We start from the raw sequence: 17,207 nt of genomic DNA on the forward strand, positions 1-17,207 counted from the left end.
AATCAAATTATGGTCACCCTTTACGTGAGACTTGTGGGTGGTTTCTTTTTACGGTTACAAACGGATCTAAGTACTTCCTGATATCCTCATTCATGAATAAACCCTTTTGTTGAATTTGGAAAAAAAAGACTTTATTGTTTCAATCAAAACAAAAAGCATTCTTTTGAGAGTAAACACCACCAACATTTTTTGGGTGAAAATCAGCAGATGTAGTGACAACGCAGCTACATGAGAGCTGTCACTAATCCAGTAACCATCCTCATGACGTGCACACACAAAACCAAACCAGTCGGACGTGTGAAGCGAGTGCATGGCATCGTTGTGACTCACTCATATATAAAAAACCTTGCAATGTTGACACGGGTAGTTGGTGTGCCGCGAGTTGGTACCGACACACCGTGTCATGTGGCATCGATGTTATCGGTCCTGTCAAAGATAATTGTTGATAACGCACACATGAATGAAACAAGAAACCCAAACACCATCACAGCCGCTTTGCCCGCTCAGCCAGTGTTCCTTCAGGAGAATATATAGACAGAACTCAAAGAATGTGTTTGTGTCGCGTGGAGCGTGTTCAGTCTTTGCGGAGGTTATTAAGCCGTTCCTCCAGATCGGCGTCTGCGTCGGCGAGAGCAGCCTGAGGCTCGGCCTTCTTCGCCCCGGCTACAGAAAGACTCCCACCAGTAGATGGCAGATCTGGAACAAACACAAGGGGCTCTCAGAGGCGTGCATGCAGACCAACGAGACTACATTAATGTCATTTTCTTACTTGAAAGTTCATCAGTGAGCGTGAGACCCAGCTCATCCAGGACTTGGGAGACAATGGCATCGCTATGAGGAGCACGAGACAGTCAGGAGAAGGTCGAAAGTTTGACGTACTGCAGCTGACGTGCAGGCGACTCACCTCTCCTCCTCGTCGTCTTCATCCCCCATGGCGTCGTCGATGGCGTCGTTCATCATCTCCTCCTTCATGTCCATGATCTCACTCTGACGCTCAAACTCCATCATGATCTTCTGAATCTGGGGCAGTTTCAGCTGAGGAGGAACACACACACACGAGGTTTCATTTCGAATCCTCCAGTCTCACGTGTCTTCAAATGAGGCGAGGCGGACCTGTCTGTTCATGGTGGCCATGGCTTTGGTAACACCCCTCATCGCTTGGGCCATGCTGTTGTTGGACTTGAGGGTCTGAATCTTCAGGCTGACGGCCTGAATGTTGGCTTTCATCATAATGAACTTCTTCACGTAGCGTCTTGTGCGCACCAAATCTTTGGCCATGATCTTGACGGCGTCCTGCAGACGTTTTGAAAACCACACGTCAAGATTCTCTTTTGGAGAAAAATGTTTTGTTTACTCAGACACACCATCTGGCCCTGCTTGGCCATTTTCTTGATGTCGGCGATGATCTTCTTCTCCTGCTGCTCCAGCTTCATTCGCTCTCTGTCCAACTCCCTCATGGCCCGATTGAGCGCCCTCTGGTTCTGCTTCAGCATCTCCTCTGGACTCTTTCTCCTCCCAAACAGGAAGTCCATCTATTTGAAGGCACGTGCATCATTACAGTTTAAACACGATCAGGTTTCATGTGGCAATGCTTCTGACTACACACAAAAGGCTAAAACGTACGCATTTCTGTAGGTAAAAAACTGTGATAATACGAAAGACGAGTTTCCATTTTAGACTCCTTTTCAGTAGACATCAACGCCCAACTTGGATGTAAATGTAAAAAAAAAAGTTACGTGCTAGTGAAATGTCAAATAATCGCATATGTAATCTGAAATCTTGGGACGCTGGGACGAGTTAGATTTTCACGTAATGTGTTTACCGCCGAAAGACTTATTAATGGCTCCTGACGTCTTTTTTATTTAGCCGTCTTCACCTCACCGACACATCTCATCTCTCTTAGCCGTCACAAAGTCAACTTGGAGGGCCTCTCAGCTCACCTTGTTCCAAGGTCGTCAAACCAGCACAATTCAGACGACAAACAAATGTTTGAAGGTTGCCTCCCTGACAATCTCGAAAACGACTATTTTTGTTTTCTTTCAGTCACTTCCGTGTTGAGACAATTTCTCTTCCGGGAAGTGATTTCATCGCGACGTCACCAGTGACGTCACAGTCGTCAAGCTCTGGAAACAATGGACACAGGAAGTAGCGCATAACAAACATTCACGTTTCAAAATAAAAACACTGTAAAAAAACAATGTAGTTGTGCCTCTGAACGTGGAGGCCGCGTATGGCCTTTATTGTGAAGTGTATTGCGCCAGACACACTGTCCTACTCTCGATAGCGCGGCTAGCCTGGTTAGTGTTGGCCAAAATGTACTCTTAGTTATTACAGGACAATGAAGGTCCACAAGTTGAAAGTTGGAGAGGTATGTCACTAAGTACTTGACATTAAATGTCAAATTAAAAATGTTTACGGCGTGGTGCAACTTCACGTCACACGTTATCTGTAAGCAGTTACTTTGGGCAGACTGAATAAGGATGAGTTTAATCAGGGATTCTTATCGGCACAGGTTGCTTTTTATGAGGATTTGGGGACTGTGTAAGATTCAGTCAGTGGACTCCCAGTGCGTTTTCTACCATGATAAGAGTAGCAACAGCTGGGGAGCGAGCAGAATGCAAAATAGCTCCAGCCTGCATCACAAGTCTCAAGGAGGAGTGCAGCACAATGAGAGACACCGGTACAGACTATCATCTGAACTTCAGAAGCTGTCTCTGGAGGACTCTTCGTCTGAGAGGGGGAAACCTGCGAGACACACCTCATCACCGGACTCGGCAGACGACCTTGACATTGTCTTCGGCATAGCTCCTTGCCTCCTGGCTCTCACTCAGGGTCGCAGGAAGGCCTTCAAACTCTTTGTGAAAGATGGCCAGGCCTCTCAGAGGGCCTCCTTGGTGAAGGTGTGCGAGGAGGCTCATCAGCGAGGAGTTCCGGTCAAGCGAGTCAGTAAGAGGGACCTGAACAAGATGTCTTCTGGTGGAGTTCACCAGGGAGTTTGTCTGCGAGCCACTCCACTGAGCTACCTGACCGAAGACTCGACCCCCAGCACAAAGTCCAAACCGCTCTGGCTCGTCCTGGACGGGATTCAAGACCCCATGAATCTCGGAGCGATCTTGCGCTCGGCGTACTTCCTCGGCGTGGACCGAGTGGCCAGCAGTCTTCGCCGCAGCTGCCCTTTGACCCCTGTGGTCAGCAAGGCCAGCGCAGGCGTCATGGAGGTGATGGGGGTGCACGGCTATGAAGACCTGGAGGACATGGTCGTGGACAAGGTGGCACAGGGCTGGCAGGTGGTGGGCACGGTGGCGGCTGAGGCGCGGGCAGCACACGTTCCCATCACGCCGTGTTCGCACTTCCTGATGAACAAACCCACGCTGCTGTTGATTGGAGGAGAAGGGGAAGGACTGTCCCAGAAGATGCTCTCTCTGTGCCAGATGCTGGTGAGCATTCCAGCGGGAAGAGAGCTACTGCCTGGCGTGGAGTCGCTCAACGTGTCCGTGGCCACTGGCATCCTGCTACACTCACTGCTGACCACCACGAGAACGCTGTGACACTCAAGTTCCACACGTTTATAAAGACACATTTGAAAAACAAATAAATGTTGTACTTTTCTGACACAGTCTGACTTCCTTTGCAGATGAAATATAGACGAATATTCTGCTAATATATCATATAATTCAAGGTAGAAAGAATCAATGTAATCCTGTATTTGTTTCCACGCAAAGAGATATTGTGCAGTTTTCCAGGTGTCCTGCTATCTGTCGTGGCGTGTAGTGAGTGTGTCCGCCCACACGGTGGCAGTGTGGACAAACGGGGGCTGCAGCAGGCTCCGGGAGGACGGAGGAAGAAGACAGGCGCACACAATGCACTGCACGGCTGACAAGGGTTGTGTCTCCCTGATTTCCACCATAAATTTCCAATTCAGTGCAAACTAGTGAAAAGGAAGGTGCGGGGACGTCTCGTCTCCTTCGGTGTATGCTTTTTTGCACGGTGGCTTTGTCGGGGGAAGGGAAGCACAAGCAGGGACCGCCGGCAAGGGGCTGAACTTGTGGCTAAACATTGGATCTAAACAGTGAAGGCTGCACGGAGGAGCTACCCAGCCCGACGGGGGTTGGCCGACACCCTCGTTTATGGAAATCGACACCGAGGCTTTCATCAGCGGGCCTCGGATTCTGTTCAAGCGATGGAGGTGGAACTAAACCGTTTGTGTGCGTGAAGGACGAATATAGTACTATTAAACGTGCGATTGTCAGTTGAAGCTCCCAATCCTTTCAGTTTGCTTTGGGGGAAAAAAGAGATAAACCCCCTGCTAGCTAACAGCTGGATGTGCTAATGCTAGCTGGCGGTAGTGCTAACATTACGTCTTTCTTTTGATGGATACAAACTCAGCCATCACTCTCGGCCGTCAACACGTCGACATTTAAAAAAAAAAAACATCGACTGGCGAATATTATTTTGCCGTCCTGTTACCTGGCCGAGTGTTAGTCGCGCGTTGCTACAGGGAAGATATGTTTATTCTTCGGTTGCTGTCTGATTATATTGTGATGTATTGAGTTAGCCCGTACGTGCTATCCGAATGAGCAAATGCTAATTAGCTTCAGTCAACACTAACCCGTCGTTATCTAGTGGTCACATTGAACGCAATAACTCAAGTGCTTTTTGCTCAGTGTACGTAATTAAATGTAAAAGCGTTCACAAAGCAACGCAGTCATGTCACTGCAGTGTGTTGGCGTTGTTTGGGCTATCGGCCTTCCTAACTAGCTAACCGTGTCATTTTGCTAGCAGGCAAATAAATTGTCAGCGTGAGCAGAAATTATTGGGAATGTTAACAATGGCCTGATTTACAATACAAAACCAATGTAAGGTTGATTTATTATTGACGTCGTCAACACGAGCTGGGCTGTCGTTTTTGTTTACATGCTGATAACTTATTCGGTTGTTTGTGAATATTCCTGCTAGCAAGCTCATGTTAGCTGTTTAGGAGACGCTGGCGGTCGTGGACGTGCTTTAATTCCCTCATGGGTCGAGGATTGTGTGTTGACACTTTTTGAAATGACACTCAAATTTCGCCGCAAGAAAGGCCTGGTTGCCAGCAGACTGTTAAAGGACGGCAAATAATAGCAGCCACTAGTTCAATTAACGCCATTTTAACGGGGGGGCTGCTCGCGAGGGCCCGGCTGGTGGTGTCGTCTGTTTGCGGTTCGGTGCCTTCCACCGGACCGGGACTTGGACTAAAGTGCCTTTTGGTCTCACTGGAGTGACAAAAAAGGCTCGCCGCGTGGATATGGAGGGCCCGAGCCGAAGCACCGGATTCAGGCAGAGCCGCCGATCCCGATCCCAGCGCGACAGGGATCGGCGGCGGAGGAGGGTGAACCTGGCGGAGGAGAGGGCCACGTCCCTGTCGTCAGGCTCTGATCGGGAGGCTTGCGGGACCAACAGTGTCCGGGGTCCAGGGGGTGGGAAAGACGGGCGACCGAGTTTCGGCCGACACAGGCCCCCCCGCCGGAGGAAGAGGGAGTCCGTGTCCTGTGAGGAAGACATCATCGATGGCTTCGCTATCGCCAGCTTCGTCAGCCTGGAGGCTTTGGAGGTGAATGTATGCATGTTGACACCTGCTGTCATGGTGACTGACACTGACACACACCTTTTTCATCGTGGCACACCATTTCTTGCCTGGGAAAAAGCAATGCCCTTCCCAAACAAACCCCAAGGCGTCCATCCATCCGCTGATGGCTTCAATTATTCATGTTCTCATTCTGGAAGGTGTTGATAAGCCGCCAAATGGTTTTTGCTTCTTAAATGATCCCACACTAGTGCCTGGTTTGCCACTAGAATTAATTCCTATCTTATTTATCCAAAAAAGACTAGAAGACGCCGTGTCCTTACATCTCAAAGGAGAATTTCAGTCAAATATGTCATTTTAGTGTCCCAGTCAGCTTTGACGCTAATCACAGCCAGCCAGAATGTTTCTTTGGTGACACCAGCATACAGCCCAAAACATTTGTTGAACTGCTCAGTGTGATCGACCTGCCGTTTGAGAATCAGCTGCTCTCCTGCAACGGAGACGGTCTGTCACAGTTGACGTGTTATTTATTTATTTTTTTACATCTTGGTGCCTCTTCTCTTCTCGAATGCTCGCCCGTTTTGCGCCAGATGGACTGCTCCTTGAAGCCCAACCAGCGCACTGACATGCTGGGCCGTAGGAACAAGGGCAAGAGAGGGCCGGAGGAGAATGGCGGGGGGCCTCTGTCCGAGCCGGAGGAAGGCGCCCCGCACAGCTACTGCTGGAACAAGAACAGAAGCAAGAGGAGGAGGATGGAGGTGAGTGGACACGTCCGTTCCACGTCTTCCCCTTTTTAAACTTTTCATTTGAAATCACTGCAGCTAAGAACATGTTTTTCTGCTGCAGGGCCACCCTTTGGAGACTGGCTACATTGTAAGTATTATATGTAACATAAATAGAGATAATAAATTAACATACAGTGGTGTGAAGAAGTGTTTGCCCCCTTCCTGACTTCTTTTTTTGCATGTTTGTCACACTTAAATGTTTCACATCATCAAAAAAATATAAATTTTAGTCAATGACAACACAACTGAACAAAATTGCAGTTTTTAATTATAACTTTTTATTATTACGGGAGAAAAGAAATCCAAACCTACATGGCCCTGTGTGGGAAAAAAGTGATTGTGCCCCATGAAAACATGACTGTGCTTTATCACAGCTGAGTTCAAGTGGAAAAGGTTATAAAGCCATTTCTAAAGCTATGGGAGTCCAGCGAACCACAGTGAGAGCCATTATCCACAAATGGTGAAAACCTGGAACAGTGGTGAACCTTCCCAGGAGTGGCCGGCCAATCAAAATGACCCCAAGAGGTCACAAAAGACCCCACAACATCATCCAAAGAACTGCGGGTCTCACTTGCCTCAGTTATGGTCAGTGTTCATGACTCCACCATAAGAAATACACTGGGCAAAAACGGCCTGCGTGGCAGAGTTCCAAGACCAAAACCACTGCTGAACAAAAACAACATTAAGGCTGGTCTCAATTTTGCCAGAAAACATCTTGATGATCCCCAAGACCTTTGGGAAAATACTCTGTTGTCTGACGAGACAAAAGTTGAACTTTTTGGAAGGTGTGTGTCCCATTACATCTGGCGTAAAAGTAACACAGCATTTCAGAAAAAGAACATCATAGCAACAGTAAAATATGGTGGTGGTAGTGTGATGGTCTGGGGCTGTTTTGATACTTCAGGACCTGGAAGACTTGCTGTGATAAATGGAAGCATGAATTGTGCTGAAGGAGAATGTCCGGCCATCTGTTGGTGACCTCAAGCTGAAAGCAACTTGGGTTCTGCAGCAGGACAATGATCCAAAACACACCAGCAAGTCCACCTCTGAATGGATGAAGAAAAACAAAATGAAGACTTTGGAGTTGCCTAGTCAAAGTCCTGACCTGAATCCTATTGAGATGCTGTGGCATGACCTTTTTAAAAAGGTGCTTCATGCTGGAAAAGCCTCCAATGTGGCTGAATGACAACAATTCTGCAAAATTCCTCCACAGCGCTGTAAGAGACTTGTTGCAAGTTATGACAAACGCTTGATTTCAGTTGTTGCTGCTAAGGGGGGCCCAATCAGTTATTAGCTTTCACTTTTTCACACCACTGTATGTAGAAACACAGTCTGTGCTACATTGCTGATTTGTTTCTTTCTTATTCTTTCAGTGTGACACAGAGAGCGACGCCGGAGACAAGGTATGCTCTGAACGCACCTGTTTTTATTTCAAGTTTCAGGCTTTTAGCATAACCACCCCTTGGGACTTTTCCAGGCTTCAGACCATGACATGGATCCCGTGTTCACAGTCAGCACCAGAAAAGGTGGGTATCTCATGAAAGTGCTGCACCAACAATGATGAAACACTTAACCTCATGTGCGATGCTAAATTTAGATCTGAAGGTGACATTCCAGTCCCTCCCAGATTTCGTGTTTTTTGTGTGTGTGTGTGTGTGTGTGTGTGTGTGTGTGTGTGTGATTGCTGTGACCTAAAACGCCCGATGTGGCGGCAGGTTTCTCACAAAGTCCAAACCTTTTCCAGCGAGGGCCATATAGTCACAAATAAGAGGATGCAAGCGCCACTTTGATATTTTGTATGATATATTTCAAGAAAAAAAACTACACCTGAGCTCCGTCATTTAGGTGAAATAGCCTATTATTACTGTAGTATCAAATTCACTCTTTGCTCTTTTTCCCCATTTTTTTTTTTTAATTCAATTTTCCAAATGTTTAAACTTTCTTTGTAAATTTTCTTCACGTAATATTATGACTTTATTCCCATAATATTTCAATTTTCACAACGTTATAACTTTTTCCGCAACCTAGTTTTCCAAAAATTACAACTTTTATTTTGTTTTGTTTCTCATCATACTCTGACTTAAAAAAACGAATAAAATTACTATTACTATTTCAAAATCTATGGTCATGAAGTGACAATATTTGTCCTCACAATATTACGAGTTTATTCTCATAAAATTGCAACGTTTTTTGTCATTGGAATGCAACTTTGTTTCTCTTAATATTTTGACTTTATTCTCATAATATTACAGCTGTTTTTTTTCCAATTTTTGCTGTTTTTTAATTTCAACTTTCTTGTTGTAAATTTTCTTCTCGTAATTATTTTATTTCTGTAATATTAGGACTTTATTGTCATAACATTCCTACTTTTTCCGCAACCTAATTTACTGAAAATTACAACCTTATTTGTTATGTTTCTCATAACACTGACTTAAAAAAAAGGAAAAGTAATTTTTCTTCAGTATTTCAACTTTATGCTATTCAAATTACGACTTTTTCTCGTAAGGTGACAACTTTGTTTTAATATTTGGACTTTATTCTTTAAAATTGCTGCAGATTTTTCCAATGTTACTGGGTTTTTTTTTCATTCTTTTTTTAATGTTATACAATTTCTTATTGGCCACGGCACATTCTAAAATACAATTTAAACAAAATAAAAAAACATCAAAAATGGAAAATACAGCAGTAATTTTTACAGGAATAAAAAAATATTAGGAGAATAAAGTCATAATATTAAGAGGAAAAAATAACAAAGTTGCAAAATGAAAGGGGGAGGGGGAAGAAAGTCGTAATATGAGAAACAAAACAAAAAGTTGGAGAATTAGGTTGTTAAAAAGTTACAATACAATAAGAAAGCCAAAATAATATGACAATAGAGTCATCATTTTACACGAAAAACAAAATAATGCAAATAATTCACTTTGTCACTGTGATTTTTCAGCATGTGGCCCTCACTGGAAAAAGTTTGGACACCCCTGCCTTAACCCCAAACAGCGCTGTATGCCAACAAAACTATACTTAATGTGCATTTTAAATGAGAGCTTATAAGACATTATCCACGGTCAACAAGGAAGTGAGGATGTGGGTGGGCCATGCAGGGACACACTTGATTGGTGTGATGGTTGACAGGCGGGTTTGACCGTTGCTCAGGGACACATTTGATTGGCCAAAATGTGCAGTGAAGTTGTTGAATTGGCGAGAACTGGCAGGATCGCAACAATGTGAAATCCCAGAGGGTTGACATTTGCCAGATAAGGGAGGTATCATTTTGCAAGGATTAGATTCAGCGGGACATTTCCACCATCATGATCATCATCAAACAAGCCTGTGCTCTCAGTCATGCGATGGGTGGTGGTGTTGTTGTTGTTGTCGTTTAGTTGTGGAGCCCCCGCCCTCAACCGTCAGCAAAAACTGCACGACCGTACCGGCGCGGAATGGTGTCCCGCGCTTGATGGTGACGCCCAGAGTGTCCGGCTTGGAGCGAAGTCAGGAGAAAAGCCTGGAGCCGCATTTCCCTGAACCTGTTTCGTCTTCTACCTCTTCCGCCTCCTTCCCCTGCCGGCCTTCCCACTCGCCGGTCACAGCGGTTGGCCCGGTCCCCCGGCCGGGTCCCATGAACGGAAACAGCGGCCGCCACAATGGCAGCCCCCCACTGTCGAAGCCCAAGCCCTTCCTCACCTTGGCGGGACACTCTCACTCCCTTTACAGCAGGTCAGTGTCAGGCTCACTTTTTGTTTTATCAGCTGTAATAGGCGCCTCACTCGTTCAACAAACACACACTGATGTCGTGTTTTTCCTCAGGAGCAGCACTCCAGCCAAACCTCCATCTTCAGTTTCATCTGTTGCCTCGTCTTCAGCTTCCATGCGCCCCCCAACTCCCTCCACCAGTGTGTCTATGTCCTACATCCGGGGCGCAGGGTCCTCTGGGCCCCTCCGACCTCCATCTCGAGCCAACTCGGGAGCCTTGTTCACTTCCTCACCCGGCCTACCTCCCCCTCCCCCGCTGCTGCAAGGCCCCTCCCACTCAACAGCAGCAGGTACAGCATGCAGGGCCACCTCGCGTCCCATCACTTGGTAAATTTTTTTTTAAAAATTGTTATTCTTACAATGTGACATGTTTCGGCACAGACCAGGAAATGCTGCGTCAGAATTTGAACTCCCACTTCCTGAACGCACAAGAGCGCGAGGGCAGACGCAGCGCCCCGGGGGCCGAGAGCAGCACTGCCAGCGCCACCGCCGCGGGGCGCTCCACGCCCGGCGGGCCATCAGCGTCAAGTTCCACGCTGGGTTCTACGGGTCGGAACTCCCAGAACCAGCCGAGCATCCAGCCCCTGGCCTTCCAGTTCCATCAGCACAACCACCAGCACCAACATACGCACACACACCAACACTTCACGCCCTTCCTGCACCCCACCGCCTCTGCGCCGCCCCTGGTAAGGAGCACCCTTACCAGCACCCAAATTCCTGCCTGTCTGGAATGTGGACAATTGCATTTTTGACATCTTTTAACGCCTTCGGTGCTTTTTTTTGTGGCTTTTCAGTTTGATAAGTACCCGGGAAAAATGGAAGGGCTGTACCGGCACCCTGTAAGTACCACGTGTGTGTGTTGGTGCTGCTTCACCCAACTCAAGCTCACGTTTGTGTGCCATTGCAGTTCTTCCCACAGTACCCGCCACCGCCCTCAGTGCCCAATATCCAGCCTGTGATTCCTCCCACCGGGCCTTTCAGCTCCCTGCAAGGAGCATTCCAGCCAAAGGTGAGACAAACCGTTACATTACGAGGATGTCAAACATCACAGCATAACAATACAGGGTGTATTCCTTCATGTGATGTGCTTCTATAAATATTTACTTTCATCTGCACCATGCTATCACGTGCGGCGCAAACATAGATCATAATGATTAAAAAAAAAAAGATAAATTTGTAAATAACTACATACAATTTTATGTACAGTGTTCCCTCCTTTATCGCGGGGGATAGATTACCAAAGTAGCCTGCAATGAAATCAGCGAAGTAGCCAACGCTATTTTTTACAATGATTATATATGCTTTAAGGCTGTAAAACTCCTCAGCATACACTTTCCACACTTTTCTCAGACATGCATTAACATTTTGTCACATTTGTCTCGTGAAAATACACTCAAAGTTCAAATTTTGTTGATCAGCCTATGAGGTTGGACACAAGAAACAATTAAGTAACTCAGGCTTATTTCACTCCTCTGACCGTGCATCTTCGTCCTGGCGCCGTTCCACTGTCGCGTTTTTATATCCTTGTTGAAACATATTGCTCCTGTCGTCGTATTTTCCTCCTCCTTGAACCGAAGATTGATTTATTCCGTAATGGCGCCCTACTGCCGCAACGTCTACTTTCCTAGAGCATGTCCAGAAGTCCAACTTTTTGGCTTCCTCTGCCTTTTGGGTGCACAATGTCTCGTCGACATTGTGGGTTTTGTTGGGGAGAAAACTTGCAAACACAGAGCATTGACAGTCACGTAATTAGCAGCTTCTTCATCTTCTATTGTTTATTGGCGGTTAGCAAGCAGCTCACATGGTTAGCTAGTTTGCTAGCTATGACCACAACAGGAGACGGCATGAAGGAGATTGGCTGTAGACCCTTGTCAATCAATCAATCAATCGGGACGCAGAAGACAATAGGTGGTGCAGACAGAAGAGAGAGAGAGAGCCACCTGCTAAGCACAAAAATACAACACTCAACTTCCCACAATGCAATTCTTCTTAAAGATCCAGGCTCGGCCTGTAACAGTGGGGGGCTATTAAAAAAAAAAAACCCACTAAAACTACACAAAAAAAATCTGCAAAACAGCAAGGCCATGAAAGGTGAATTGCGACGGAGCAAGGGACCACTGGTAATGCATATCAATTTTGGGAATATGGGCACACGGTTTGACACTGTTCTTTGTGTGCTAAGTGTCTCCCACGCTGCACCGATAAGATTTTTCTCCTTTTTCTTTCACCTCATATTTGGTCCCTAATGGTGATACTATGTGGGAATTCATAAAGCAATGGTTTGTTGACGTAATTGACAAGCTCAAATTAATTCATGCTAGCACACTGCCTGTTGAAAAACAAGAAAAACAAACTCCAGGCTCCAACTTGTTGATGGTGGGATGGGGGTCTGTATTCATTTTGTGCTTTTAATTTGATTTTGATCCTGTCTTAGTTTTTTAATGTCTAATGCCGTGTGTGTGTGTGTGTGTGTGTGTGTGTGTGTGTGTGTGTGTGTTGTTGCGCGCAGCCTCTCGTCCCTCAGGGAACCGGTCCGGAGTTAAGCGCTCGCCTCGGGGTTGTTCCTCACCACCTGCAGCCCAAAGACCCCCGGGTAAGGAACAGACTCTGCGTCATTGCCGGACTTGACAGTGCAATACAGAACGTGGACTGTCAGGTTGTGTGCTCCACCACGCGCAGACACTTCCTCATTCCGACATGTGGATTAAAAGTGGTTTCACACTTGTGCTCTCTCGTAGCTAACTGATCCATTTGGGACATCGTTGAAAATCAGTAATGTAAGCACAAACAGATGTTTTGAATGCTTTTTGGCTCCGCTTATTTTTACTTTTTCTGACTGCTTCATTCACTCTGCACTAACCTCACATGTTGCTTCGCAAATGCTCTCTTCACTGGCCTTGCACACCAGTTAGCTAGTTCATATCTTCTTCTATCCCCCACTCTCAATGTTCAAAAGAACGTGTGTCGAGTCATTAACGCTGTGAGAGGCAGGCCACCAGGACAGACATGTCTGAGTGACAGCAACCAAAACTTTATTTGTGTGGTGCAGAAACCTGGAAAATGGTGTGCTATGCATGTTTACGTGGCCTGGATGATTCTGAGCCATCAGAAGAAAGTAAAGGTACATCTGCAATATCCTGAAGGAACACTTAAGTAAAACAGACGATTCGTCTCCATACAGCGTTTTTAATCATAATATTGCTTTTTCTCAGCTGATGCAGGCTGACCCTCACAAGTTGGACTTCCGTAGCGACCTGCTGGCTCGTCTTCCGGGAGCCGGTGGACTCGGTCCAATGGGGACCATTGGGGGGCCCCTGCCTCCGAGCCACGACCTGACCAGACCTCCGAGTCTCTTCTCAGCGACAGGTTTCATCACATGCATTCACTCACATCTATCCTGCTCTCGTAGTTTGGACACGATGTGAGCGGTCCTTTTAATTGTACCATAGGTGCAGTCAATCCGCCCTCAGCACCTTTCATCGCTCCATCAGCACCGCACTCGTCTTTTCTGGCTCCAGCTGCACATTTGGGTAAGAGCACCGTCGTCTTTCCACTCTTGACACCGTGGATTTTAGTCCTTTTGTAAAGATGAATGAGTTTGCAATTGCATTATGTATATGTGCATGCCTGTTGTAGATCCGTATGGTCGATCCCCACCCTTTACCCCACTGGGAGCCCTTGGTTCTGGTGCCTTTGGAGGACTAGGAAGCCCAACACTTGGTCAGTCTCATCACGTCTGAAAACTTGTCCATGTGCTTGCCGCTATTGTCCATTTACGGAATACATACATATAATAAATAGAATTGAAACTCTGGTTCGCAGCGGGCTCCATGTTTGGTCCTAAAGACTCCCCCACCAGCATGGTCGGGAGCTTGTCCAACGCCCCCAACCATCACGACCCGTGGAACCGCCTCCACGGGGGACCGTCTGGCTTCCCCGCGGGTCCCAGCTGGGCCAAAGGAGGCGACAAGCGGGACGAGAGGGATCGAGGGAAGGACGGCGAGAGAAGGGACGTACCCCACATCAAAGATGAAAAGGACAGGTACGAAGGACACTTCTGAATGCTGCTGACTTTCCGAGTTACTGATGGAATGTGTAATTAATGGTGTGCTATGATGATTACGAGAATTCCAATGTTGTTCCGCAGAGACAACATGCTGTACGGCCGTCAACCTGTGAGGATGTCTCCTGTGGCTCCTTCCTTTAAGCCCCGCAGCAGCACCCCCATCTCCCACATCAACGGCCATAGCAGCGCGTCAGGGGGCGGCGGCGGCGGCGGCAGCGGGCCTGTTGAGGACATGACTCGCAGCTTAAACCGAGACAGAGAGCGTGACAGAGAAGGAGACAAGAGGCCGCTGCCAACAGTGACTTCACGCGGGCCTCCTCTTGGCACTTCCTCATTAGCGGCAGACAGAGACAGACCCCGGTCTTCCTCGTCCTCTGTGCTCAACACACCCCCGCCCACCAGCCGCTCAGCCCAGTCACCCCTGGACCTTTACCCCCGCCCACTAGGCCCGGCAGCACACGGCCTCCACAGCGAACACTCCCAAAGAGACGGCGCCCTCCCTGCGTCCTCTGCAGCCTCTGCCTCTGTCACCTCTTTGCCTCAGGCTAAGAAGTCCACAACGCCAGTCTCCAAACCCCCCCTGCTGCTGCCGCCTGTTAAGGTCAAGGAGGAGCGCAAAGAGGAGCCTGAACACATCCCCATCTCCCTCCCTCCCCCGCTGCCCAACAACGCCTTTGATAGGCCCAACAGCCATCCACACCACCCCAGTTCTGGAACACCTTCATCCTCTCTCTCCCTGACTCCCACTCCTGGTGTTCCCCTCCCTCCCCCTACACCAAACCCACCCGCCCACCTTTCCCTGCTGGATCGCTCCAGGGCCATCGAGGCATATCTCGGCAGCACGGCGGGTACTGGTTTGGTCATGGGCCCAAGTGGGGAGCGCTTCCACCACGGACCCCTCCAGGGACCATCACAGGGCCCACACAGTTTCACTTGGGATCCTTGGAGGGAGCTGGCAGCCCAGCAGCATCAACAGCATCAGCAGCATCGAAGGGAAGCTTTGGCACTTCGGTCCGACCCACACCTGGCTCTGCGTTCCGACCCCCACCTCGCCCGGCTTCTTCAGCACCAGCGCCTCCTGGAGGCGGAGAGGGCTGCGGCTGTAGCTGCTGCAGCGTCTGCCCCTCACCACCCCTCCACGTCTACGGCCTCCAACCCCGTGGTCCGCCAGGAGCTCGCCTTGATGGCCCACCACTTTGATCGGCCTCACCAGCTGGGAACGCCAGGAGGGGGGCTGATGGACGAGGAGCAGCGTGCGCAGATCCTAAGGGAAGACTTTGAGCGGGCACGCTTCTTTGGGATGCACCCTCACCTCCCCCCTGGCTCGCACCTGTCCAGTCCCTCTCATGCTGCTACCGCTGCTCACCTGGAGCAGCTACACCCTAGCCTTCTGTCCCACCCCCTGCCGCCTGGGGCTTCCCAGCATCACATGGGCCTCTACTCGCGTCTCGGCCCACTCAATGCACACCATGTGCCCAACGGCATTCTGGCAAAAACACCTGCAGGCTTGGTGGGCGCTCTATCAATGGGGGCGCCGCCACCACTCATTCCGTCCGTTACCAGCCGGTCGTCCACGCCGCCCCGTGGCTCCAGACTGGGGGGTCCCGGTGAGCTGTCACTGTTCAGCGCTCACAAAGACGGAGAGTCCAGATAGTACAGGGACAACAGTGAAGGAGATGAAAGGAAACTTCATGATCACTGTGCTGCTCGCTAATGTCTTCACCGTGCACGTGCGCTCTCTCTCTCACAAAAGTAGTCCCAGTGAGCGTAGCCTTGATGGGCTTCAGCTGGTGGGAGAAAATGCAAGACTCACCAATGTGTTATCAGTGCAATTTAGACGACATTGTTTGTGTGCATCTGACTTTTCATTCTTTTCCGGGTGCAGTCGCCTACTGCTGTCAGAAGAGGCGCAATTTTGTTGTCAAGGATGCAGACTTTTAAGCACGCCTTTTCCGTGCGGATTGGCAATGACTTCCACAGGTATGCACACCTGAAAATATGTAAAGCGTTCACTCTCATCATGCTCATGGCACAAAGCTGTACTGGTCACAATCCAACGTAGGGTGGCGGGTAGGAGGGTTTGTAGACATGCAAAGGTAAAAGTGGTTAATGCGTCGTGTTTGTGCGTGCGTGTCCGTCATTGTGAAAAGACTGAGACCAATCCATGAGTCACTTAGCATTGTACCTCAGTTTATTGCTTTACCCAAAAATCACAAACTCCAAAAGCCTCAGCATCATCGAACATGAGATTCATCCCCTTTTTGTTTTGGGGCTCGTTTTGTTCCCTGAGGATGAATGGCGAAATGAACTGTGCAACGCTGTGTGTATGCGTGTGTGTGAACACGGCGTTTTAGAGCTTCCTCTGTTTCCCACCTTCCTCTGGACTATATGAGCAGGACCAGATTATAGTAGTCTAGACTAAATGCCTTTGTAATTATTATTCGTAACATTATCTTCAATAATAATAATAATGATAATAAATATATTCACTGTTATGTTATTTGTCATTGTTTCAGGTATACACCAGTATGCTCTCTCCCCAGGTAGAAATACTGCACATCATGCAAAAGGTTCCTGTGGACTCTTCATGGATCTCTATGCCTTTTATTAAGCTTTGACTGTGCACCCTTGGTTAATGCGTTACAGCCATTTGGGACAATGTTTTAGAGCCTTCTACACAGATAATGAAAGCTGCATTGCTGACAAAAATAAGTTATATACTGTATGTGGATTTGTGGGACATGCTAAATGACTACACAGACATCAACATTGGACATACTGAGTGGGGAAAGACTGGGTCGATTATTTTAATATGACCATTTTATACCTTTCCAGCCCCTCCCTTAGAGACCACAAAGATTAATTATTAAATGAACTGTTGTTTACTCTCTTGTGTGGGTCTTTTGTTCTTCTTTGGTAAACACTAGCGCCACACGTAGTTTATAAGAATGTACTGTGTGTACTATAGTCTGCAATAAGTAATAAGACACCACCGTTAAAATGTGTCGAACATGGAGAATCAAGATATAACCCGTTACGATGACGTTTG

General features: G+C 47.9%; 3 protein-coding genes across 5 annotated transcripts; 2 read left to right on the top strand and 1 right to left on the bottom strand.

Moving 5' to 3' along the window:
- Window positions 1–104: 104 nt before the first annotated feature.
- chmp2a (charged multivesicular body protein 2A) lies at window positions 105–2,109 on the bottom strand. Its single transcript, XM_054761979.1, has 6 exons — window positions 1,941–2,109; window positions 1,365–1,532; window positions 1,114–1,293; window positions 905–1,035; window positions 770–831; window positions 105–696 (listed from the first exon to the last, which is right to left on the bottom strand). Exons 2-6 carry the CDS (start codon window positions 1,530–1,532, stop codon window positions 575–577), a joined length of 663 nt encoding a protein of 220 aa, XP_054617954.1. The 5' UTR covers window positions 1,941–2,109; the 3' UTR covers window positions 105–574.
- A 113-nt stretch (window positions 2,110–2,222) lies between these two features.
- mrm1 (mitochondrial rRNA methyltransferase 1 homolog (S. cerevisiae)) lies at window positions 2,223–3,595 on the top strand. The gene has a single exon (XM_054761922.1). The coding sequence runs from the start codon at window positions 2,481–2,483 to the stop codon at window positions 3,546–3,548; it is 1,068 nt and encodes a 355-aa protein (XP_054617897.1). The 5' UTR covers window positions 2,223–2,480; the 3' UTR covers window positions 3,549–3,595.
- Window positions 3,596–3,830: 235 nt separating this feature from the next.
- fbrs (fibrosin) lies at window positions 3,831–17,043 on the top strand. 3 transcript variants are annotated; one of them, XM_054768243.1, is made up of 18 exons: window positions 3,831–5,587; window positions 6,151–6,318; window positions 6,407–6,433; window positions 7,719–7,748; window positions 7,823–7,871; window positions 9,723–10,056; window positions 10,153–10,382; window positions 10,474–10,778; window positions 10,887–10,931; window positions 11,000–11,101; window positions 12,602–12,685; window positions 12,831–12,869; window positions 13,142–13,213; window positions 13,305–13,458; window positions 13,542–13,622; window positions 13,729–13,812; window positions 13,915–14,134; window positions 14,240–17,043. In XM_054768243.1, exons 1-18 carry the CDS (start codon window positions 5,282–5,284, stop codon window positions 15,810–15,812), a joined length of 3,903 nt encoding a protein of 1,300 aa, XP_054624218.1. In that variant the 5' UTR covers window positions 3,831–5,281; the 3' UTR covers window positions 15,813–17,043. The 3 variants fall into 3 exon arrangements, with proteins under 3 accessions (XP_054624218.1, XP_054624217.1, XP_054624219.1); XM_054768242.1 differs by having other exon boundaries at window positions 3,832–5,587; window positions 10,147–10,382; XM_054768244.1 differs by lacking the exon at window positions 12,831–12,869 and having other exon boundaries at window positions 3,832–5,587; window positions 10,147–10,382.
- The last annotated feature ends 164 nt before the right edge of the window (window positions 17,044–17,207 follow it).

Source organism: Dunckerocampus dactyliophorus, chromosome 2 (genome assembly GCF_027744805.1).
Source record: "Dunckerocampus dactyliophorus isolate RoL2022-P2 chromosome 2, RoL_Ddac_1.1, whole genome shotgun sequence".
Taxonomy (NCBI): Eukaryota; Metazoa; Chordata; class Actinopteri; order Syngnathiformes; family Syngnathidae; genus Dunckerocampus; species Dunckerocampus dactyliophorus.